At 40.0% G+C, this 25,947-nt stretch overlaps 1 protein-coding gene across 3 annotated transcripts in view; it reads right to left on the bottom strand.

Annotated features, from left to right (window-relative positions):
- The window catches only part of RGL1 (ral guanine nucleotide dissociation stimulator like 1), a 303,693-nt gene that overhangs the window by 169,839 nt on the left and 107,907 nt on the right, over positions 1 to 25,947 (bottom strand). For all 3 annotated transcript variants that reach the window (XM_054247899.2, XM_002807704.5, XM_035280227.3), the window contains exon 2: positions 8,244 to 8,407. In XM_054247899.2, the coding sequence (XP_054103874.1) occupies positions 8,244 to 8,375 (132 nt within the window). In that variant the 5' untranslated portion in view covers positions 8,376 to 8,407. The remainder of the gene's footprint in view (positions 1 to 8,243; positions 8,408 to 25,947) is intronic.

Genomic DNA, 25,947 nt, shown 5'->3' with positions numbered 1-25,947 from the left:
ACTGTCTTTTGCTCTTAGCCAAGAGTCTCATGTCTTCTTTCAATATCCACAAAACTGTGGCAAGCTATGTTACAAACATGGTAAAATCTCAGACCCATCACAGTTCTTGAAAAATGTCTTAAAAAAATAAAAATATAAATAGGAAAATCAATGGTTGAGCTAAAGGACAGAATAAAGCTGAAGAGAGAATTCTGGAATTGGAAGGCACACCTAAAATTAATCAGAATGCAACACAGAGAGGAAAAAGATAGTAACTCTAAAAGAGAAATTAAGGGGCATAAGCAGAGTGAGAAAAGCATAAATCTTGTAGTTACAGAATGAGAATGAGGTAAAATTTGAAAAGAAAAAAATTGGAGATATTTCCAGACTGATGAAAGACACCAATTAAACTATTTGAGAAGCGCTCGTACTCCAAAATATTAAATAAAAGGAAACCCACACCTAAACACAGAAGAATGAAACTTCAGGACAGCAAAAAATATAGAGGTGATCTAAGTAGAGAGAAAAAAATATTACATTCAAAAGAATAGAAATTGAACATTATTGTAGCTCCCATTCCAGAGCAATGGTAGGCAGAGGACAATGGAAAATTTCCAATTTACTCAGAGAAAATAAACCATAATTCTATACTCATCTAAACTATTATTGTTAAGAGGCACACAAAATAAAGACATCTTAAGACCAAAGAGAGCAAAGGAGAGAGAGAGAGACAGAGACAGAAAGGGAGAAAGAGATGTTACTGTTAGACCGCCAGAATAGTAAGTATAAAGGAAAAAGTCAAGAGATCTCTGAGATGAGATGCATAAAGAATTGATGAGCAAAGAATAAGATTCTACTTTATATCATCTAGATTTAAAAAATTAAGAAATCTGACAATTTCAAGAGTTGGCAAGGACTGGAATAGAGGAAACTACAGATAAGAGCATAATTGGCACCACCACTTTGGAAAACAACTTGGCAATAACTTGAAAAAGATAACTTGCACATATCAACTCAAAATTCACCTAATAGGTATTAACCTGAAAAAGCTCTTCAATATGGGCAAAATTAGATATGTAGAGTATGTGGGGATCAGGCAAGATGGCTGAATAGAAACAGCTCTGCTCTATAGCTCCCAAAAAGACCAACACAGAAGATTTCTGCATTTCCAACTAAGGTACCCCGTTCATCTCATTAGGATTGGTTAGACAGTGGGTGCATCCCATGGAGGGTGAACCAAAGCGGGGTGGGGCATCACCTCACCCAGGAAGTGCAAGGGGTCAGGGAACTCCCTCTCCTAGCCAAGGGAAGCCATGAGGGACTGTGCCATGAGGGATGGTGCTATCCAGTTCAGATATTATGGTTCTCTCACAGTCTTTGCAAACCACAGACCAGGAGATTCCCTCTGGTGCCTATACCACCAGGGCCTGGGTTTCAAGCACAAAACTAGGCAGTTGTTTGGGCAGACACTGAGCTAGCTATAGGAGGTTTTTTTTCATACCCAGTGGCTCCTGGAACCCTGGTGAGACAGAACTATTCACTCCCCTGGAAAGAGGGCTGAAGCCAGGAAGAAAAGTGGTCTCGCTCAGTGGATCTCAGCCCACAGAGCCCTTCAAGCTAAGATCCACCAGCTTGAGCTTCTTGTTGCCAGCACAGCAGCCTGAAGTCGACCTGGGGTGCTTGAGCTTGGGGGAAGAAGGGGTGCCTGTCATCACTGAGGCTTGAGTGGGTGGTTTTCCCCTCACAGTGTAAACAAAACCATCAGGAAGTTTGAACTGGGTGATCCCACCCAGCAAAGCTGCTATAGCCAGACTGCCTCTCTAGATTCCTCCTCTCTGGGCAGTGCATCTCTGAAAAGGCAGCAGCCCCAGTCAGGGGCTTATAGATAAAAACTCCATCTCCCTGGGACAGAGCACCTGGGAGAAGGGGTGGCTGTGGGTGTAGCTTCAGCAGACTTAAACATTCCTGACTCCCAGCTCTGAAGAGAGCAATGGTTTTCCAAGCACAGTGCTCAAGCACTGCTACGGGACATACTGCCTCCTCAAGTGGGTCCCTGACCCCTGTGCCACCTGACTGGGAGAAACCTCCCAGCAGGGAACAACAGACAACTCATACAGGAGAGCTCTGGCTGGCATCTGGTGGGTGCCCCTCTGGGACGAAGCTTCCAGAGGAAGGAACAGGGAGCAATCTTTGCTGTTCTGCAGCCTCTGCTGGTGATACCCAGGCAAACAGGATCTGGAATGGACCTATAGGAAAGTCCAGCAGACCTGCAGAAGAGGGCCCTGACTGTTGGAAAACTGACAAACATAAAGCAATAGCATCAACATCAACAAAAAGGACATCCACACAAAAACAGCCATCCGAAGGTCACCAACATCAAAGATCAAAGGTAGATAAATTCACAAAGATGAAAACCCAGCACAAAAGGGCTGAAAATTCCAAAAACCAGAACACCTCCTTGCCTCCAAAGGGTCACAACTCCTTTCCAGCAAGGGAACAAAACTGGGCAAGGAATGAGTTTGATGAATTGACAGAAGTAGGTTTCAGAAGGTGGGTAATAACAAACTCCTCCAAGCTAAAGGAACATGTTCTCAGCCAATACAAGGAAGCTAAGAACCTTGAAAAAAGGTTAGAGGAATTGCAAAAAAAAAGGAAAAAGAAACCCATTCAAAACTGCACAACTACAGAAAACTGAACAACCTGCTCCTGAATGACTACTGGGTAAATAACGAAATTAAGGCAGAAATAAACAAGTTATTTGAAACCAATGAGAACAAAGACACAACATATCAGAATCTCTGGGACACAGCTAAAGCAGTGTTAGAGGGAAATTTATAGCATTCAATGCCCACAGAACGAAGCAGGAAAAATCTAAAATTGACATCGTAACATCACAATTAAAAGAACTAGAGAAGCAAGAGCAAACAAATTTAAAAGCTAGAAGATAAGAAATAACTAAGATTAGAGCAGAACTGAAGGAGACAGAGACACAAAAAACCCTTCAAAAAAATCAATGATTCCAGGAGGTGGTTTTTTGAAAAGATCAACAAAATAGATAGACCATTAGCCAGACTATTAAAGAAAAAAGAGAAGAATCAAATAGACACAATAAAAAATGATAAAGGGAATATCACCATTGATCTCACAGAAATACAAACTACCATCAGAGAATACTGTAGACACCTCTACAAAAATAAGCTAGAAAATCTAGAAGAAATTCCTGGACACATATACCCTCCCAAGACTAAAGCTGGAAGAAGTCAAATCCCTAAATAGACAAATAACAAGTTCTGAAATTCAGGCAGGAATACCAACCAAAAAAAAAAGTCCAGATCCAGATGGATTCACAGCTGAATTCTACCAGAGGTACAAAGAAGAGCTGGTAACATTCCTTCTGAAACTATTCCAGGCAATAGAAACAGAGGGACTTATCTTATAAGGCCAGCATCATCCTGATACCCAAACCTGGCAGAGACAAAACAAAAAAAGAAAATTTCAGTCCAATATTCCTGATGAACATTGATGCGAAAATCCTCAATAAAATACTCGCAAACCAAATGCAGCAGCACGTCAAAAAGCTTATCCACCACAATCAAGTTGGCTTCCTTCATCCCGGGATTCAAGGCTGATTCAACATATGCAAGTCAATAAACGTATAGCTTCTGCACAGCAAAAGAAACTATCATCAACAGGCAACCTACAGAATGGGAGAAAATTTTTGCAATCTATCCATCTGATAAAGGTCTAATATCCAGAATCTACAAGGAATTTAAATAAATTTCCAAGGAAATAACAATCCCATCAAAAAGTGGGCAAAGGATATGAGCAGACACTTCTCAAACGAAGACATTTATGCAGCCAACAAACATGAAAAAAAGTTCATCACTGGTCACTAGAGAAATACAAATCAAAACCATAATGAGATACCATCTCATACCTGGTAGAATGGCCATGATTAAAAAGTCAGGAAGCAGCAGTTGCTGGAGAGAATGTGGAGAAATAGGAATGCTTTTACACTGTTGGTGGGAGTGTAAATTAGGTTCAACCATTATGAAAGACAGCATGGCAATTCCTCAAGGATCTAGAATCAGAAATACCATTTGATCCAGCAATCCCATTACTGGGTATATACCCAAAGGATCATAAATCACTCTACTATAAAGACACATGCACATGTATGTTTATTGCAGCACTATTCAAAATAGCAAAGTCTTGGGACCAACCCAAATGTCCATCAATGATGGACTGGATAAAGAAAATATGGCACATATACACCACGAAATACTATGCAGTCATTAAAAAGGATGAGTTTGTGTCCTTTGCAGGGACATGGGTAAAGCTGGAAACTACCATTCTCAGCAAACTAACACAGGAACAGAAACCCAAACACCGCATATTCTCACTCATAAGTAGGAATTGAACAATGAGAACACATGGACACAGGGAGAAGAACATCACACACTAGGGCCTGTCGGGGTGCGGGGAGCAAGAAGAGAGAAAGCATTAGGAGAAATACCTAATGTAGATGACGGGTTGATGGGTGCAGCAAACAACCATGGCACATGTATCCCTATGTAACAAACCTGCACGTTCTGCACATGTATCCCAGAAATTATAGAACATATAAGAAAATGCACAAAAAGACATGTATAGTATGTTCATATCAGCATTGTTCACAGTAGCAAAAAACTAGTAATAACTTCAATGTTCATCCACATAACCATGAATAACTAATCATGCTATAACTACACAATGGCATATTGTACAAGAGTAAAAATTAATAAAGTACTACTATCTATATTTTTGTGGTTGAATCTTAAAAATCTTATAAACATAATGCTGAGTAAAAGAAGTGAGTCACCAAAGACACCATATATATAAATATGTATGTTTTTATATATACATACATATGTATGTGTATATGTGTATGTGCATGTTTGTGTAACTAAATAATAATGTTTAGGGATACAAATATGCAGTAAAGCCTTTTTAAAAAGCAAAAGGATGATTAAACACAAATTTAAGGAAGATGGGTACCTTTGCAGGAAATGTCTAGTAAAACTAAAAGTATTCATACTTTACAACTCAGCATGCCACTTCCAGGTATCTAAGCTAGAAAAAACTCTATTGTATTGAAAGAAAACTAAAAGTAAATCAACAGGAGAATGGATAAATTTGACTCTATTAATCAAAAGAATATAAACAGCAGTTAAAGATTAATAAACTGAAACTACATGTGTCATCATGAAAACAGAAACAAAACCGGGGCACGGTGGCTCATGCCTGCAATCCCAGCACTTTGGGAGGCTGAGGCGGACGGATCACTAGGTTAGGAGTTCGAGACCAACCTGGCCAATATAGTGAAACCCCATCTCTACTAAAATACAAAAATTAGCTGAGCATCATGGTGTGCACCTGTAGTCCCAGCTACTCATGAGGCTGAGGCAGAAGAATCGCTTGAACCCAGGGGGCAGAGGTTGCAGTGAGCTGAGATCAAGCAACTGCACTACGGCCTGAGTGAGAAAGTGAGACACCATCTCAAAAAAAAAGAAAGAAAGAAAGAAAAGAAACAAAAAAAAAAAAAAAAAACAAGCTGTAGAAGTAGATGTACAGTCCAGGAAATTTATAAGATGTAAATCAATATGCATATTGAATGGATACAACTACATGCATGTAGTATAAATACTGAAATATGCATAAAAAAGAAAAACACCAAATTCAGATTTATGACAAGGCCAGGACCAGAGTGAGGCAAGCATCAAGCCTAGGGTGCAAAATTTAAGGATGCACTCACTCTCAATTTTGTGCAAGTACAGGGCATAAACCTAAGAATGAGTGCTTCCTTAAATTTTGTGCCCTCAGCACAACACCCATCTCACCTTATCTTGGACCTGTTAGGTGAAATACACAAAGACTTCATCCAGCACTGTGGAGTTTATTTCTTTAAAAAAAAAAAAGCTGGGCTCGGTGGCTCACACATGTAACCCCAGCACTTTGAGAGGCTGAGGTAGGCAGATCACAAGGTCAAGAGATCAAGACCATCTTGGCCAACATGGTGAAACCCCATTTCTACTAAAAATACAAAAATTAGCCAGGCATGGTGGCACACACCCATAGTCCCAGCTACTTGGGAGACTGAGGCAGGAGAATCGCTTGAACCCAGGAGGTGAAGGTTGCAGTGAGCCGAGATCACTCCACTGCACTCCACCTGGGCAACAGAGCGAGACTCCATCCCCAAAAAAAAGTCTGTTGTGTAAGTACATCCCTATACAGAAGGTGTATATTTGCTGCTGCTGGATTTTACATGCTCAAGACTAGTTGTTATGTTACTTTCTTCTATTGGAATTGTCATAAGGTGTGAATATTAGGAATTTAAACTTGAAACACAAGTGTAGTGAAGAGTTGGCATAATAATTTCCCACAGAAGATTCCTTTTTCTTGTCACAAAATAACCAAAAGAATGGCATGCAACTAAACTTGGCAATGAGCTCCTCTCTCCCACAGCTTTGCATCCTGAGCAGAAGATGAGAATTTGGACGGGAGGGGACCAGTTTGGAATTTGTTCCAGGGGTAGCACTCTGAGCAATTTCTACTGACTTGGTTCCTGTCTTATTTCCAAGCTTAGTTCTCCAGACTTCTCATCAATTCTGTAAGCTTTTCAACATCCTCCAGCAATTCCTCATTCTCCTTAATTTAGACAGTCAATTTCTGCTGCTTGGAACCAAAAAGCCATACCAATATACTTAGCCTCACACTGTCAAAGAAGGAGTTTGTATAATGCCACTTGTTATGATTCCATCCTCAGGAATTAACTTTCTTACCGTTATTTGATTTCCCATTAGGTTTGCCTACAAGGAGAAAGTGTGCTAAACATTTTAACCTGAGTATTCCAGAAGATAAAACTCTTCTATTTGTCTTTATCAATTAGGGAATTGCCATTTTCTTTTTACATATTAGTTGCATACACTTAATTCATATGAGTTTGCCCAGAAAGTTCTGTTGGATACATGAGAAAATAAAATTTGTAAGTGTGTAAGCTAAGGACCAGACCCTAGAAAACTACCCAAGATAATGACTATCACCCAGGTAAGACTCAGAAAACAGCTGCTGGTCTTTCTGGTAGCCAAAATACCATTAACAAAGAATTCTCTGTTTTCCCTATTACATTTCTAGACTACCTTAGTTGTTTTGAAGTTCTTGCTTTGGTACCTGTCTCTGAGATGCTCTTTCCCATGTATTAAAACCTCTAGCTTTTGAGGCCGGGCCCAGTCACTCACACTGTAATCCCACTGCTTTGAAAGGCAGAGGCAGGAGGACTGCTTGAGGCTAGGAGTTCAAGACCAGCCTTGGCAACATAGCAAGACTCTCATCTCTACAAAAACTTTAAACATTATCCAGGTATAGTGGTGTGTGCCCTGTAGTCCTAGTTATTTGGGAGCCTGAGACAGGAGGATCACTTGAGCCCAGGAGTTCCAGACAGCAGTGAGCTATGACTGTGCCACTGCACTCCAGCCTGGACAGAAGAGCAAGACCCTGTCTCTAAAAAAACAAAAACATACACACCTCTAGCTTTCATTTTATTGCTGAGCTGGTAAGATGGGTACAACCCAAGCTCAAGGAAGTTAGGCTTTTCCATGATCTGGTTAATAATTCCATTCTCTTTTCCAATCTTCCTTTTATACCGCTTCATGCCTATATGGAAGTGGTTTCCAATATCTTGCCATTATGTCTGATTTTACCTTAAATATTAAATAAAAGCTTTAATTTATAATTTCCCTTGAAAGGATAGAAGTATCTCTCTGTCTCTCCTTGTACCCTCTCTGTCTCTCTCTCTCTCACACACACATAACACAAATATCCATACAAATACCAGCATTTTTATAAGTCAAATGAAACTTCAACAACAATAGGCTTTAGAGAGGGAAGAGTCATAGAAGGGCAGGCTTGAGAAAGAAGGTAGCTAGCGGGATACTCAGATACAGCTAGGCCACGGCCAATAACCTGAGGCTAAGGTGCAGATTATATGCCCATGAGCTTTAGATCTGGCTGTCAGTGCAGCCTCCTTGGCCTGGGTCACTGTGTAGTCATTAACATGCAAAAGACATACTCCTGACTTGCTTGTTCTCCAGTCATGGCTGTGCCCACAGCTCCTGAATAAAGATTTGCCAAGCTGGCCTGTGGTGCGGGCTACACAAAGAACTGTAGTCTCAGGTATGAACAAATCCAATATATTTCACCAACGGTGTCATTCAGAGTTACCTTACCTCCTCTGTCTTTAAAACTTCCCATATTCGAGCATGATCTTCCACCAGCCAGTGTCCTGTACTTTCTACCTTGGTGGAAAGCTTGAATTTAGACACCACTTGAGTAGGTTCTCCCAAAGGTTTCTCCTCCATCTTGAAAGAGGCAAACAGGAGGCATTACGGATCTGTGCAGAAAAATAAAGTAGGATACAGGTTAAAACAATGAGTAATATTAAAAGAAACATGGAAGCAAATTATCATGCTTGACTTATGACTAGTGAGTCTATTAAAGATGGTATAATAGGCATCAACTTTTATGGCCACTTTTATATTCTGAATATTCATTACTGGTATTTTAATACAGGCTTTGGAAGGTAAGAATACATTCTTATAATGGCAAACAGATGTAAATTTTAAAGCAAAGTGCAAGCCATCATCTGCCTGTTATGCCTGATCATCACGTGGCTTTGGCCTTCTCGAGGGAGAGATGGAAATGGGTGAATATAAGGCAGACCTGAGTGATGTTTTTATATTTCCATGCCAGGTGCTCCATGTAGAAGCAGCACTGGCTATGATGTCAAGAGTTTTATTCTTCAAACACGTATTATGCACTCATATACGCTATACGTATATGAGGCTCTGTGTGAGGCATACACAAATCATTCAGTAGTTTGGCTCTTAACCTTAAGAAGCTTAGAGCTTCAGGACAGAAAGATTGTAAACAATTATTAACAATATGACGTATTACAACATAGTGTGTGACGTGCCACAATAATTGTGTTTCCAAACTGCAATGAAAGCACAGAGGAAGATCCCTTTCACATTGACTGGCTGTGCTGCTTTCTTGGGCCTTGGTTTCACTAATAGTTACTCTAAGACACTATTTAAAAATTTACACCAATTTCACAAGGTCTACTTCTTTGACATCTTTCCATCTGCCACTGGCTTGTTCAGAATCTTATCATATCTTGCCTGGCTCAGCCCCATATTATCTATCATAAGAATCTCCTTGCCTCCATTCAAGTCTCCTTGAATCTTTTCTTGGTGTAGTTTTTCTAGAAAGCAAAACTGTTAATGATGTTCCATCTACCTAAAACTTTTCCTAAAGAATAAAATCCAAATTCCTTCACATAGCATCCAAGGATCATCATATCTGGCTTCATCCACCTCCCTTCTCCCACCTTGTGCACACACGGCTGCCTCCTCAGCCACCGTTTCAGCCATATGTAAGTATCTATGGACCCCAGATACATAAGATGCCCATAGCCTTTGTGACACCTTCCCTCCAATCCCCACCCCCAAGAGAATACAGGTCTCCCTCCTTTGCTACTCTGTGTACTCCAGACAAACTTCTATCATGTCACCTGTAACACTTTATTATATTTATTTTCTTTCAATTCTATTTCCCTCTTCTAGTCTTATATCTTGAGACTACAGATGGTATCATATAGAGTAAGTACTAAATAAATGTTTTATGAATTCATTAATTTAATCATTTAGTAAATCATGACGATCCACCGAAAACAAGGCAGCAGATCTTTTATATTCAAATAACAGATGTAAAAGTCAAGTTCCTCTTCCTTTTAACTTTTTTTTTTTTTTGAGTCAGAGTCTTGCTCAGACGTCAGGCTGGAGTGCAGTGGTGCGATCTTGGCTCATTGCCATCTATACCTTCCAGATTCAACCAATTCTCCTGCCTCAGCCTCCTGAGTACCTGGAACTACAGGCGCACGCCACCATGCCCAGCTAATTTTTGTATTTTTAGTAGAGACAGGGTTTCACTATGTTGGCCAGGTTGGTCTCGATCTCTTGACCTTGTGATCCACCCACCTCGGCCTCCCAAAGTGCTGGGATTACAGGTGTGAGCCACTGCACCCGGCCATTAACATTTTTATTGATTTTGTAGGCTATAAGTTCTTCATGAAAAAGGGACAAATATAACATTCATCACACACCCCCAAGCAGCCTATAATGCCAGGTGGAATTGCTCATTAGTTAACAACAGGCTGGTTTTCATGGAAATGTCTTCAAATTACGTCTGCAAAACACAGGCATTATGCTCGCATAACCCACTACCCAAATAAAAGGAAGTGGAAGTGAAATTGATATGAGTAGCAGGTGGGACAGGTCAGAGGATTTAAGAAAACCATCATCTGCAGAGGGGTTACTTCTCTGCCCTGGGGCTTCCCATGCTCCATCTGTAAGCCACGGAGAGTAAGCCCATCTGCTTGCAGAGAACAATGATGAAGAAACTGATAACCAAACTATCGTGAAGTACTTAGAAACATGGAGCACTTAATATCCTCCCACTAGGAATCAGGAAACAAAACCTACATAATTAATGATCAAAGTTCCTCTGAGTGGACACACTAATAAATGATGCTGACACATACATACACAGGAAATAAAAGGAAATAAACAAAGATAAGTCATGTGGAGATTTCAGTCCAAAAAAAAGGAAATTAAAATAAACAGGCAAAATGGAAACAGGCCAGATTAGTAGGAAAGGAAATTCCATTGTTGTCATTGGAGAGAATACTGTAAACAACAACAAATAAATCAAAACAAAGTAGGAAAACTAGATAAAATGGTTTCGGCTGTCTCCTTCGTATATTATGGAAACAAAACTGGACAAAATAGACAAAGTACAAAATCTCTTGGGAACAATGGAGCATCTGTAAGTGTAATGTGTCCCAGAGACCCCACAGCTTACTCTACTGTCTGCCCACAGCTGCTTTCTCATCTCTGCAGTGTGGGTGAAAGTTGGCAAATTTTCAGCACTGAAGACTGAACTCTACTGTGCACTGACTTCCCACAGACTTCTCCTTACCCTGTTTGGGAAGCAGATGCAATTGTGAGTTTTAAATTATCCCAAAGCACTCAGGAACTAAGGAAGGACTCAAGAGAGTTCTTACAAGGCTCTTCAAGCATTCTGAGATCCTCCACCCTATTTGAGACTTGAAGTCTTTTTTCCTCATTCTCAGTACATCTCTTCACTTACAAAAATGATCATATGTACAATATATCTTGAGCTTCCACTGCATACTAGCCACTGTGCTAGGTGTTTTCCACATTATCTGTAATCCACACAATAACCCTGAGAGGTAGATATCACCCTTTTACAGCAATGAAAAATGAGGTTCAAAGAGGTTAAATAACTTTACTACACTGTTAGAAAGTTGCAGAGTTCCCAAGTTCAAGCTCTCTCTCCTAGATCAGTTCAGGAAGCCTTCAGCTCCATCCCATTCTCTCATCACTGGTAGAATGTAACCTCTTTCTCATGCCCCTTCCTCCATAGACTAGAGCCAGAGTGTCTGTGTCTCAACTCACTGGCACAATGGTGCTCCCTTGAGAGATGGTCACATCTGATGAGTACCTAGGTAAGGATGGCATGGAGAGATAAAAACATCACAGGGGATGGATCATTCCTTTTTGTTTCTACTGCCATCTCAACTTCAACTTCTGACCAGGGTGAAGTTTATGAGTATGTGACCTATGTAGTCACACAGGGCCCCATGCTCAGAAGAGCCTCGTGCTTGGTTTAATGTCTGCTGTTGCCGTCTTAAAATTCTTAATTTTTGAACAAGGGGCCTTCTATTCTCATTTCTGAGCCCCACAAATTATATAATCAGTCCTGCTGCCAACCTGTCTTTTCCTTTTCAAATCTAACATTTTATTCCATACTTTCTTTATTCTTTTCTTTTGAGACAGGGTCTCGCTGTATCACCCAGGTTGGAGTGCAGTGGTGCGATATCAGCTCATTGTGACCACCACCTCCCAGGTTCATGCGGTTCTCCTGCCTCAGCCTCCAGTATAACTGGGATGACAGATTCCTGCCATCACACCCAACTAATTTTTGTATTTTAGTAGAGATGAGAGTTTACCATGTTGGCCAGGCTGGTCTCGAACTCTTGGTCTCAAGTTATCCACTTGCCTCAGGCTCCCACAGTGCAGTGATTACAGATGCGAGCCACTTCTCCCAGCCTCCATACTTCCTTTAAACAATTCATGCATTATAGGTTTCCTACCTATAATTCATGCATTTAGGTTTCCCTAAAAAGAGCTAGAAGTCTGTGACAGAGTCATCTTTTGTCAAAATTAAAATAGGAGACATATGTAGACTTTCCACTGATCTTGGCTCATTGCAACCTTCGCCTCCCGGATTCAAGCAATTCTCATGCCTCAGCCTCCTGAGTAACTGGGATTACAGGTGTCCACCACCACCTCCAGCTAATTTTTATATTTTTAGTAGAGATGGGGTTTTGTCATGTTGGCCAGGCTGGTCCTGAACTCCTGACCTCAGGGGATCCACTGGCCTCAGCCTTCCAAAATGCTGGAATTACAAGTGCTCACCACCAGGGCCGGCTACTTTTTGTGTTTTTAGTAGAGACTAAGTTTCCCCATGTTACCCAGGCTGGTCTCGAACTCTTGGCCTCAAGTGATCCATCCACTTTGGCCTCCCAAAGTACTGAGATTACAGGCATGAGCCACTGCACCCATTCCATGGAAGGATTTTTAAGTTCACTTTGCCTTCAAGTGCTAGAGCCCTCACATCTCCACCAAAGCTGAAGTGTTTGGTATTAAGATGTTTTAAGGTAAAGTTAAATCCAAAGATCATTATAATCAAAATTTATAAATCCTGCCTTAGAATAAATCAATAGCAGTTTAAAATGGTGAAAATATTATTATGATTATTATCAATGACAAAGTATGTCTTTCCTTAAAAAAAAAAATTATTAAAAAATGTGTGTCTTTGGGGAGGTGGGGAGGGATAGCCTGGGGAGAAATGCCAAACGTGGGTGAAGGGGAAAAGGAAAGCAAAGCACACTGCCATGTGTGTACCTACGCAACTGTCTTGCATGCTCTGCTCATGTACCCCAAAACCTAAAATCCAATAAAAAATTAAAAAAAAAAAATGTGTGTCTTTAAGGTCTGTATCTTCTTTTTTTTTTTTTTCTTTTTGAGACAGGGTCTCACTCTGTTTCCCAGGCTCTTGTGCAATGGTGCAGCCTCAACCTCCTGGGCTCAAGAGACCCTCTCAGCTAGCCTCCTAAGTAGCTGGGAACACAGGCACACACCACCACACCCCACTAATTTTTTTTTGTAGAGACAGAATCTCACTATGTTGCCCAAGTGGATCTCACCTGGGCTCAAGTGATCCTCCTGCCTCAGCCTCCCAAATTGCTAAGATTACAAGCATGAGCCACTGTGCCTAGTCTTCTTTTTAAAATATTTCCTAACACTATGCTTATAATATAATATCTATAATATGTAATCATAACTTATTTCTTGTATTCCTTCCAAATTCATCACTGACTGGAGGTCATAACATTTTCCACGGTCATAAAAAAGGGCACAGCTGAAGGCTTCATCCCCTAAGTGATCATTACGCACCAAAAGTAAATGAGCAGCTTCTCAGAGGCGAATCTTGAAAACATAGTATTAAGTGGTCATCTAAGATCACAGATTTGCCATTACTAATGTCTGTTCTTGCTATCGGATAAATATTATCTATCACTTCAATGGATGCCCTTTTTTTGAAACATGGCTTTAAAAGTAAGTGCTAGGACACAACTCCACTCAAGTCTGTATTTTATTAACCTCCATGCTGAATTTTGTTTGATAAATCAATTTGTAATTTATTGAATTTTACTTCCCTCCCTCTCTTCCTTCCTTTATTTTTTGAGATAGAGTTCTGCTCTTGTTGCCAAGACGGGAGTGCAATGGTGCAATCGTGGCTCACCACAACCTCCACCTCTTGGGTTCAAGCGATTCTCCTGCCTCAGCCTCCTGAGTAGCTAGGATTACAGGCATTGCCACCATACCTGGCTAATTTTTTGGGTTTTTTTTTTTTTTTTTTTAGCAGAGACGGGGTTTCTCCATGTTGGTCAGGCTGGTCTTGAACTCCTGACCTCAGGGGATCCGCCCACCTTGGCCTTCCAAAGTGCTGGGATTATAGGCATGAGCCACCATGCCTGGCCTCCTTCTTATGATAAATTGCATATGAGACAACCCTCTTAAATCATTACCTTTTTTCTCTCCCCCTTCCTATTTAAATATTTTTGGAAGGAAAAGAAAGTGTTTAAAATTCAGAACCTTACTGAAATGATTTGGTGCTTCTATCTTTATTTATTAGGGTCATGCTTTTCTTCTGCCTTTGCAGACACCATTATATGTGATAATAATAATATTTCTGCTTATTTCCCTTTTGCTTCTACCTGAAGAAGTCTTTCAATTTTCAAACTCAACTCAGATTTCTTCTAATCTTGAAAATGTCTGGCATTTGCCCTGTTCAGTCCCTTCCCTTGATTATTTGTTTTTCTGCCATTTCTTTCCTCCTACATTCTCTCCTCCTCATTCCTCTTCCTAATGAGCTGAGTCCCATCCAGATAAGACGTTTGTTTATCTTAATCTCCTAATATCTTCAACTCTTCCACCTAGAAGGCTATCAAGAGCAGTCTTTGCATTTTAGTTTTACTCAAAGGTTCAGAATTGCATAGTGCAAAGTGCACTGAAATTCTAGTCACAAGACCTCAGTTAAAATCATGAAGCTACAGTTAATTCTCTGTGTAACCATTAAGCAAGCCATTTCACCTTTCTTAGCCTCAGTTTCCTCATCTTCAATATAAATAGGCTGCAAGACTGCTGAGACCTCTTATATTTATAAAATAGAGCACTCACCTCCCTCAAATGTAGAAAGCAAAATTAATGTGCATTGAATTATTCTTCCAGAAGAACTGAAGGCTCCAAACTACTAAACAAAACAGTGAAAGGTGATTTCGGTGTGTCACTCATATATTGTACTTATTCCCACATTATGCATTCACTATTCAAAAGTCAAACAAACAGTATGATACTAAAATAGCCCCTTTACATTCATGTATATAATATCTGAGTTTTGACTATTCTGAGATAACCCAAAACTCTCTAACATGTAATCAATTGTAAGTGGGCCAAGGCTTTTTAAAGCTGATATTTGGACATGCTCACCCATCCTTAGCATCTAACTACTGGTTCAATGGTAGACTTCTCTAACCATGATTGCTATTGCGATATCTACAAACTGTGGGATCCAAGAAGGTCTCAAGATACAGTCTCCTGATTGTGGAGGGGGCATTATAGTGATCCCACTAGTTTATTTCTTTTGAGAACACAGAGAGAACCAGCTATCCAGAATCAAAAATTACCATATGAAAATGGAAACTGGGGCAGAGATAGATATCAGAAGGGAAGGACTCCAGAAAGCAACAGCAGAGAGAGAGAGAGACTCCTACTGCCCTGAGAAAGGAAGCACATCAGATTATTTCGTAGTGATACTAAACATTGCTTGTGTTTGAACTGGGTATAAGTCAATGTACCAGGAGATAAGAGAGCAACAGATCCCTATTGCTCTTCCTCTTTGGAATCTCAAAAGCATTTCAATCTATATAAGGCAACTAGTTACATCCTGAGTATTGCTTTCTTTGCTTTCCACAACTTACTCTGGTCTCCCCTGCTAGCCTTCCAGCTATTTGAGAACAAGATTAGACATTAGTTTGTTACACTGCTTCTATTTTTTTTTACAAAACTCCATCACCCTTTTAATAAATACATTTTTACTTTTTTATTAAAGAAAATTCACTGGAAGAAGGAATTAAGCACACACCATTATGATGTATTTTGGAATAAATGTCAATCATTGGGCAATCATTTTCAAAGGAATTTTAATTATGTAGTGTCTCACTGAATGCTGAGCAAGGTTGCACAATACTGTCTGTGGAATTAGAAGTGACTCTGAGAGCAACTGTCTCCTGTTAAATGTCGAAAATTAAAGAAGTGCAAGGCATTCCTGCTTTATTGCAGTTGGTATTTTAAAAGACTGGTCCAACTGGTCTTCAAACTGCATACTCCCTCCCCTCACTGATAGTATTTGGCAAAAGTTTTTAAACCCAGAGTGGGTTTGTACTACCCTGTGACCCTCCCTGGAGAAACGCTGCTCTTTGCTCAGCAATCCCTGCTCGACACAGAAAGCCAACACAAGGAAAACAGTTGGGCTCCCCTCCTGGTCTCCATTCAGTGCAGCCGTCTGGTCACAAATCTGCAAAGACAGACATGGGGGAGGGAGAGGAGACCTAAACAGAACAGAGCTGAGATCACAAAAAATATCCTTCAGCGTTCTGAGAGAGATAGCGGGAATTCCAGGGAACTGCCTTTTTTATGGCCTATATTTTTATTACGATTAAAAGTTCAGTAATTATGTTGCTTGAAAGCCTGAAACAAGACAAAACTGTAAATCACATGACTGTCCCAGGCTCAGATGTTTCACAATTCTGTAAACACCAGCTTTTTAACTGGCTGAATGAAGGCAAAATGCAAAAACCATTAGAAGAGCATCATCCAGTTCAACAGTCAGTCACAGGCTATGTTTTATCAAGTTGAAGGAAATTAAGCTGATTCAGGTCAGAGTAATCCTTTAGGTCTCAACAATAACAACAGCAACATTGACAACGGGACCCCCTCCATCACAGTGCATTCAACATTAACTAGGCCAGGTACTGGGCTAGCACATCACTAGCATTGGTTCATCCTCAGAACAGCCTCTGAAGCTCAAATCAGGAGAGGTTATGGAATAAGTCCCAGGGTTTCTCTCCAGTCATACTTGCCCAGAGCTGTGCCCTCACCACTCCACTCCACTGCTATCCTTTAACGGACAATGTTCCACTTACAAAATAGCATCATGTAGATGTTAAAAAATCTGAGTTCCTAGGAATCTGAGCTGTCAAAAGGATTCAGAGGTGGACATCTCATGGGAGGAATGCAAAAATCTAGAAATGTTAGTTTCAGGGGAAAAAAAAATCTGTTGAATTTACCAGTTAATACCAAAATCATTTTAACTAGCTTCCAAATGGACTAGCCCTTCCACATTTCATGTTAAAGAGCAATCTGTTCTCAATCTTTTACTTCACCATAAACAGAAGTTTAATCTATTTAATTAGAGTCACTTTATTAAGCCAGAGGGAAATGGAAGGTCCCGATGGGGAAAAACTCTTTCAAGAAAACACTGTGGGAGAGCATGTAGAGTGAGCTGCTCTAAGCCAATCCTTATCCTCTCTCATGGTCTCTAAGCAGCAAGTACACTATGATTTTCACATATACCATATACTGCTAAATATCGTTCCTGCTTCATTTGATCAGATAACACCTTATTCCATTACAGAAGACTCTTTGATTACTGTCACATAATAATGATCTAGTTAGCGTTGCTGAAGACCAAAACACCAGTTTGCTAGATTAACTTGGTGAAAGAAGCTTTATATTCAGAGCAGCATTTTTCTTCCCATCCAACTACATTGTTCCTTCTATGAATGGGAATAAACCTCTGGAATGGGAATAAATCCTTATAAGTGGTGCTAAGGCCAATGGAATGGACCCAGTACCCAACCAGCAGGGGAGAGGGAGGAAGCTATGTGCCTTGGTTAGAGTGAGTTCTACTACTGGCTCAACATGGCAAACTTTCCCATGTGGTATCCAAGACTCAAGAACCCAGATGAACACAAGAACACAGGGACAATGAGACCAAAGGGAAACCGATAGAGATGTTGCTTCCTGACTCTGCCTTTTTATAGATCTTGTGACTTTTCCCTGATGACCTGTTGCCCGAGAGTGAACACAAAGTCAAAGCCGTGTCTCACAGAATTCTACAAAACCCTCCCAAAGACTTGAGCTTGACATAACATAATGACATCTTTATCAGCAAATTCAGTAAAATCTGTTTTGTTGGTCATGATCTATGTATACTGGAGAAGATACAATCCCTATTTTTAATGAGAGCCCATTTGTCTTTTAGCAAACCCAATAAGGACACTCCAACATTAAAAACATTATTCCATGTTTTTTCCCTCTTACTCAGAGCTCTGTGAGGGTGTACTATACCAAAAAGAATGCAACTTGCATTCATAAATATGTATCGGAGGAGAGGCAGCTGTTGGGTTTAACCTTGACAGTCCATTAAGGATGAAACCCTAACATTATTTTAGAGTGAACCAAAAGGTTTTAAGCCTAAATGAAGCCTTTGAAAACCAAATTCAACTCTCAAATTTCTTTTTTTTTCTAACGTAGTCTATCCAAATGAGAAGGAATACTCTCAAATTTCAAATGGGTTTTCAAAACACATTTGGAAACTGTTTTGCATAGCAACAGAGTCAGAGTATTTTCAACTCAGCCTATGGGAAGGAGCTTACGGGGATACAATCAATAGTTACTCAATTAGAACCTATTTTTTTCTTTAAAATGGCAAATATTCCTAGCAAAACCAAGCCTGGATTTCTCATCAGGACTCACAATAGCAACAGCCATCCATCACAGTCTTTTCAAGAGCTGCATTAAATGGCTTGTGTACATCTGCAGGGCTTCTCTGTTTGATCCGAGATTATATTTTCACTAAGGTTAAGGGTTAGAGTTTTGACAGATATGGCTGTGTTCTAATTGGTCCATTTTATCCGGCCCTTTTCCACACACATACAGTATTTGATAGCCAAGTTGGTGAAATGCTTCAATTTCAATACTAACAAATGAGGGGTGGATGGAATGCAGGGCCTGAGCACTCGGTCGGGTGTCAGCTTTAGTTTCAGAGTCCATATGAAATCCATGCCAACATCTGTCTGAGCGGAAAGAGGACCATTTCATCCCAACTGGGTTGCAGTTTCTTTTCTCTTCCTTTTATTCTTCCCTCCTCAAACCTTTACAGGGCTTTCCACTTTTTTCATTGCCACAGAATGACCTTGCTATTTCCAATAAACCAAAGTGTAAACTGAACTAAGATTGTGTCTTGCGTTCTGACAACCTAGCACAATAGCAATTGGGCAAATACAAGATTTAGCAATCCTGACTTTCTAGCTGGAGGGTTAATGGACCAATCTGACTGACTACAACAAGATGGCAACTTGCAGGGACAAGACATGTAGTTTGCTTAAATCTCACCTAGCACCATGCTGTCACATGAGGGAAGGAGTCCCTAATGTTTTACATAGCTATAACCTAATTATTGTGCCAGGTGTGTATGGGTCAGGGAAAAGCAAAGATAAATAAGCCTGTGTTCTCTGCTAATCAGCCCTGGAGCTGGGAGCTCTTGATCTCAATTCCTGGAAAGTCTACGATCATATGAGAAGAAAGAGATACATTTCAAAATGAGAGATTACATTTCAAAATCATAGAATAGGTGTTAGAAGAGAGAAATACACAAGCGTGTTACACCAAGAGCTCTTTGAGGTAAGTATTAATTCCCCATCCAGATGAAACTGAAGACCAGAGAAATTAAGTGAATTGCCCAAGGTCACAGAGTAGGGTCCAAATTTGAAAACAGATCTGTCTGACTCAGAACAAAGCTTTCATTTTCATTTTGTCATGGCCCTTCAAAACTTTCACAGAATTGTGGCCATGTTATTATTTGGCTTTGTAACGTTAATGCTCAAAGAGAAACACTAACTCTCTGCAATAAGGTAGCAGGAGAAAGGCCAAGAGGGTTGTCTGAAATTTGTGCTTCTTTATCTGTGCTACCTTATCTACCAAAGCTGATGGCCAGGCCCGGTGGCTCAAGCCTGTAATCCCAGCACTTTGGGAGGCCGAGGTGGGTGGATCACGAGGTCAAGAGATAGAGACCATCCTGGTCAACATGGTGAAAGCCCATCTCTACTAAAAATACAAAAAATTAGCTGGGCATGGTGGCACGTGCCTGCAATCCCAGCTACTCAGGAGGCTGAGGCAGGAGAATTGCCTGAACCCAGGAGGCAGAGGTTGCAGTGAGCCGAGATCGTGCCATTGCACTCCAGCCTGGGTAACAAGAGCGAAACTCCGTCTCAAAATAAAAAACAAACAAACAAACGAAAAAAACAAAGCTGAGAGTCAGCTCCTTCTACCTCCCTTCGTGCCTATCACACTACCTCTGCCCTGCCCTTCAAGAGCTAAATGATTATTCCACTATTAAAAAGAAGTGGCAGAAAACAAAAGCAAAAATTTGACAGTTATTTCACTTCTCATTCACATATGTAAATTTTTGCCACACAAATATAGTAACCTGTAAGGATAATTATTTTTTAAGCCTTCTTTAAAACAACATATGGAATCTATTATAATACTCAATGACTTCACTTTTGCTTCTGCTCTAGAGATTGGTGGTTTCATGATTTATAGCTCAAGTCAATTCAGCTCTCAGGTTGACTACTCCAAATTTGCTTGACATCGTTTCTGGATAGCAGAAAGATTTTACTTTTTAACTTCATAGTGTACTGAAAAATGACTTATACACCAGCATAGCTTAAGTGAACTCAGTTACAACTTCTATGCACCCACTCCATTTCTCCACTTCAGATGGGACAAAAAGAATGTGTGAGGTCTTACATTTTACTCTTTTGTGTGCCCCTAAAAGGAATTCGGGGCTTGTTACTTTGAAAGTATAAGATCATGAACAGGATGAAGTATAGTGAAATTAGATCCAAATCATTTTGAGGTTTTACCTGAGAAATACGTACACTGATTAAGTCAGCCTAGAAATCTGTCAACAGCCTGCCTGGGTGAAGGTTGATTAAATCTCTCCCTCCTTCCCTGTTTCATTGCCACCGACCTCCAGAGTTGTTTAGATTCTACTCTAGTTCCTACTGGACCAATTAGTCAAAATTATGTTCTGTACTCGCCAAATTAAAATCTGGCAACACTAGCCTTCCATGTATAATGGACTGTCATAGTTGGTTTCACATAACCACAGAGGAAATTGAAATAGAAAGGCAGGAGCTTAGATATATTCAAGCATTACATTAGCAGTGACATCAATTTTAAATTTAAGAGTCCCTGACGCTTTAGCCTGAGCCACTGAGCCAACCTAACACACTCACTCCATTATCTCAGAGAGGGGAGGTACTGAATTTTGTGGTCCTCTGAAGGAGGACCTCTGGCTGAAACAGACCATGTTAGCACCTTCCTGTAGGTCCAGCATGGGACTTCTAGCAGGGAACCTTGGCTCTTGGTCTTAGCCAGTTTTTAAGGGGGAAGTTGCTTTGTATCACAGCAAAAAGTCACAGAAATGCCTGACACAGTGCCCAAGATGGAACAGGCTTTATACAATGGAGAAACCGTCAAAACCTTTATAATGTTTCCCTTTACTGACTCCAAGACCTTGCCCCTCAAAAACAGCAACTACTACATACAAGCACAATTTTAATGAAGGATAGCTTACATTGTCTCATGTTAAGGGTATATTCTATGAATTTTGACAAATAGTACACATCCATGTTACCACTGCTAAAGTCAAGATATAGAATATTTCCTTAAGCCCCTTCCCTGCTGATCTCACCCCATCACTGGCCGTGGGCAACCATGAACCTGCTTTCTGTAAATATATGTTAAGTTTTTCTTTTCTAGAGTTTCATATTGAATATCATACAATATCTACGTTTTTTCAGTCTGGCTTCTTTCACTTACCATGTTTATTTTGAGACTCATCTATGCTGTATATGTTTAAGTAGTTTACTCCTTTTCAGTATTAAGTAGTATTCCACTGTTAAACATTTTATTTATACATTCATCTGTTGATGAATATGTGTTGTTTCCAGTTTAAGTTACTTTAAGTAAAGTGAGAGAACACTTGTGTACAACTGTTTTTGTGGACACATGCTTTCATTTCTCTTGGATAAACACCTAAGAGTAGAATTGCTGAATCATGTGGTAACTGTATGTTTAACTGTATAAAAAACTGCCAAAACTGTTTTCCAAAGTGGCTGTATAGTTTTATATTCTCATCAGTAGTGTATGCAGGAAAATCTCAGTGGTTTCATAACCTCATCAACAGTTAGTATTTGGGGTCCTTTTAATTTTACCCACTCTAATGTTCTAATGGATATGTAGTAATATCACATTGTGGTTGTAATTTTCATTTCCCTCATGATTAATGATATTGAGCATCTAATTATGGATATATTAGTTTTCTGTATATTTTCTTTGATTAAGTTTGTCCAAATGCATCCATTTTATTGACTTTATAATTGAAATGATCATATGATTTTTATCCCATTATTACAATATGATGAATTACATTCATTACATAATTTTTTAATGTTAAGAAACCTTGTATTACTGGGATAAACATTATTTGGTTGTCATGTATTACATTTTTTAGATATTTCACTTTTGGTTTGCTAATCCTTTATTGAAGATTGTTGGTCCATGTTCATAATGAATTTTATTCTGCAGTTGTCTTTACTTGTAATAATTTTGGTCTGGTTTTGATATCAGAAAAGTGCTGACCATATAAAATAAAAGTGTTTCTCTTTCTATATTTTCAAAAGGAATTTATATAGGTCTGGTGGCATAAGTGGCACATCCTGAATCCAAAAAATCAGAAATAGGAAATGCTCCAAAATCTAAAACTTTTTGATCACCAACATGATGCTCAAAGAACATGCTCATTGGAGCATTTCAAACTTTTGGATTTGGGATGTTCCACTAGTAAGTATAATGAAAGCATTCCAAAATTAAAAAAAAAAAAAATCCAAAATCCAAAGTCTTTCTGGTCCCAAGCATTTTGGATAAGGGATTGTCACCTATATTTCTACCTTGAATGTCTGATAGAATTGATCAGGTATAAATTGACCAGGTAATAGAATTGACTAGGTAATAATTTGTTAAATTTCTGGAGACTTGTTTAATGGCTAAGCATGTGGTTTATCTTGGTAAATGTTCCACTGCACTAGAAAAGAGTGTGTATTTTACATGTGTTAAGTGAAGTGTTCTCAAAAATGTCAATTAGTTCCAGTCGGTGATTAGTTTAATTCTTCCATATTTCGATTTATTTTCTGTCTACTTGTTCTATTAATTCCTAAAAGGAGTGGTGAAATCTGCAATTATAATTGAAGATTTATCTTTTTCTCTTTCCAGATGTGTCAGGTGCATAATGAATTTTGAGGTTTAGTTATTAAGTGAATACACATTTAGTAATGTTATGCCTTATGGATTCATTGACTCCATTATTGTGAAATATTCCTCTTTAGCCTGGTATTATTTCTTATACTGAAGTGTATTTTTTTTTGCTACTAGTGTAACTAAAACAGCTTTATCTTTTCCCAACTTGTCTTTTTTGTGTATTTATACTTAAATAAATTTTGATAGACTACATATAATTGAGTTTTTAAAAATTCAGTCTTTACAATCTCTGACTTTTCATTGGCAAACTTAGATCATCTACATTTAATATATTAATATGCCTATGTTTAAATCTACCACCTGGCTATTGTTTTGTTATTTGTTCCATCTGTTCTTGTTTTTTTCCTATTTTCCTGCTTTCTTTTGAATTAGCTGAGTACTTTTTTTTATTCTTTCTTATTTTATCTCTTCTGACTGTATATTTTCAAATAGCCTGTCTTCAAGCTCACTAATTCTTCTATTTGATCAATTCTGTTATCAAGAGAATCTGATGCATTCTTCAGTAAGTAACTGCATTTCTCAACTCCAGAATTTCTGCTGGATTCTTTTTATTTCAATCTCTTTGTTAAATTTATCTGATAGGATTCCAAATTCATTCTCTCTGTAATCTTGAATTTTGTTGCATTTCAAAACAACTGTTTTGAATTATCTGTCTGAAAGGTCACATGTGTCTGTCTCTTTGGGATTGGTTCCTGGTGTCTTATTTAGATCATCTGGGGAAGTCGTGTTTTCTTAGATGGTCTTGATGCTTGTGGATGCTTATTGATATCTGGGCATTGAAGAATATTTATTATAGTTTTTGCAGTCTGTGCTTGTTTGTACCTATTTGATATGGTTCCCCACCCAAATCTCATCTTGAATTGTAGTTCCCATAACCCCCACATGTCATGGGAGGGACACAGTGGGAAGTAAATGAATCATGGGGATTGTGATCCCCATGCTACTGTTCTTATGGTAGTGAGTGAGCTCTCATGACATCTGGTGGTTTTATAAGAAGCTTTCCCTTCTTTACTCAGCAATTCTTCTTGCCATCATGTGAAGAAGGATGCATTTACTTCCCCTTCTGCCATGACTGTAAGTTTCCTGAGGCCTCCCCAGACATGAAGCACCATCAATTAAACCTCTTTACTTTATAAATTACCCAGTCTTGGGTAGTTCTTTATAGCAGTGTGAGAACAGACTAAAACACCATCCTTTCTGGGAAAGCTCTCCAGGTATTCAAAGGGACTTGGATACTGTCATCTGAGTTTGTGGTTACTGCAGCTGTAGCTGCATTAATGGACACCTCAGTAGCTCAGTAGCATTGTGGCTCTTGCAGACTTACAGAGGTACTGCCTTGATGATCTTGGATGAGATGTGGAAGAATTCTCCAGATTACCAGGCAGAGTCTCTTGCCTTACTTTTTCCCAAAGAAACAGAGTCAGTTTCTTCATCTCTCTCCTCTTCTTCTCTCTCTCTCTCTCTCTCTCCCCCCCTGTGTGTGTGTGTATGTGTGTGTGTGTGTGTACTGCAGTGCCTAGAGCTAGGGGAGAGATCACACAACCACCCCTGCGGCCACTACCACTGGAACTGTGTTGGGTTAGACATGAAGCCAGCATCTACTATAACCACTATTTGCCTACTGCCTATGTTCACTCAAGTCCCCAAGGCTCTATAATTAGCAGGTGGTGAAGCCAGCCATGCTCATTGCCTTCCCTTAAGGATGGCAAATTCTCCCCAGACCCCAGGCAGGTCCAGAGATACCATCCAGGAGCTAGAGACTAGAGTCAGAAACCTTAGGAATCTACCTGGTGCTCTATTCTACTGCTGCTGTGCTGACACCCAAACTATAATATAAAGTCCCTCACACTCCTCCCTCCCCTTTTCACAAACAGAGGGGTCTCTCCTCATGACAACCACTTACCAGGCCTGTGGGGAGTACTACAGGGCTACTGCTGATGTTCACTTAAGGCCCAGTCAGCTTGTAGTGAATGTTGCAGGCTTAGGACTCACATTTCAGGGAAGTAAGCTCCCCTCTGGCCTAGGGAAGGTCTAGAAATGCCATCCAGGAGCCAAGGCTTGGAACTGGGGACCCCAAGTGCCCACTTGGTGCTCCACCCTGCAGTGGTTGAGCTGGTACATAAGCCACAAGAGGAAGTCTCCTTTACTCTTCCCTTTGCTTTTCCCAAGCAGAAAGAATCTCTCCTCATAGCCATCATAGCTGGGAATGCACTGGGTCACACCCAAAAACCAGCACATCTCAGAGTCTCACCCAAGAACCATGGCATGTCCTACCCATCTACCACTGCTGACTATTTTGGGTTCAAGAACTCTTTAGCTAGCAAGTGATGAATCCTGCCAGGACTGGGCTCTTCCCTTCAAGGCAATGAGTTTGCTTCTGGCCCAGGGTGTGTCTAGAAATGTTATCCGGGAGCTAGGACCTGCGATAGGGGCCTCATGACTCTGCATAGTGCCCTATACTACTGTGACTGAGCTGGTATCCAAGTTGCAAGACAAAGTCCTCTACTTTTCTCTCTCCTTTCTTCAAGCAGAGAGAAGGAGTCTCTTTTGGAGCTGCAAGCTGCACCACCTTGGGTTTGGGAAGGAGCACATAAGCATTCCCTTGGCCATCCCAGCTTGTTTCTCTAGGTTGCATGCCCTCAAAATCCACCAGCTCTGAGCCCAGCCCAGCACTAGGACTTGCCTGAAAGTTTCAGTCCTTATGGCCTATATTGCCTTTCAAGTTTATTTAGAACCCCAGAGCACTTTAGCCTTTGGTGGTGAGGCTTACCAAAAC

The sequence above is a fragment of the Callithrix jacchus genome, chromosome 18 (assembly GCF_049354715.1).
Source record: "Callithrix jacchus isolate 240 chromosome 18, calJac240_pri, whole genome shotgun sequence".
NCBI lineage: Eukaryota > Metazoa > Chordata > Mammalia > Primates > Cebidae > Callithrix > Callithrix jacchus.
The sequence above is the reverse complement of the archived record's forward strand: the minus strand, read 5'-3'. Positions and strand labels throughout refer to the sequence as shown.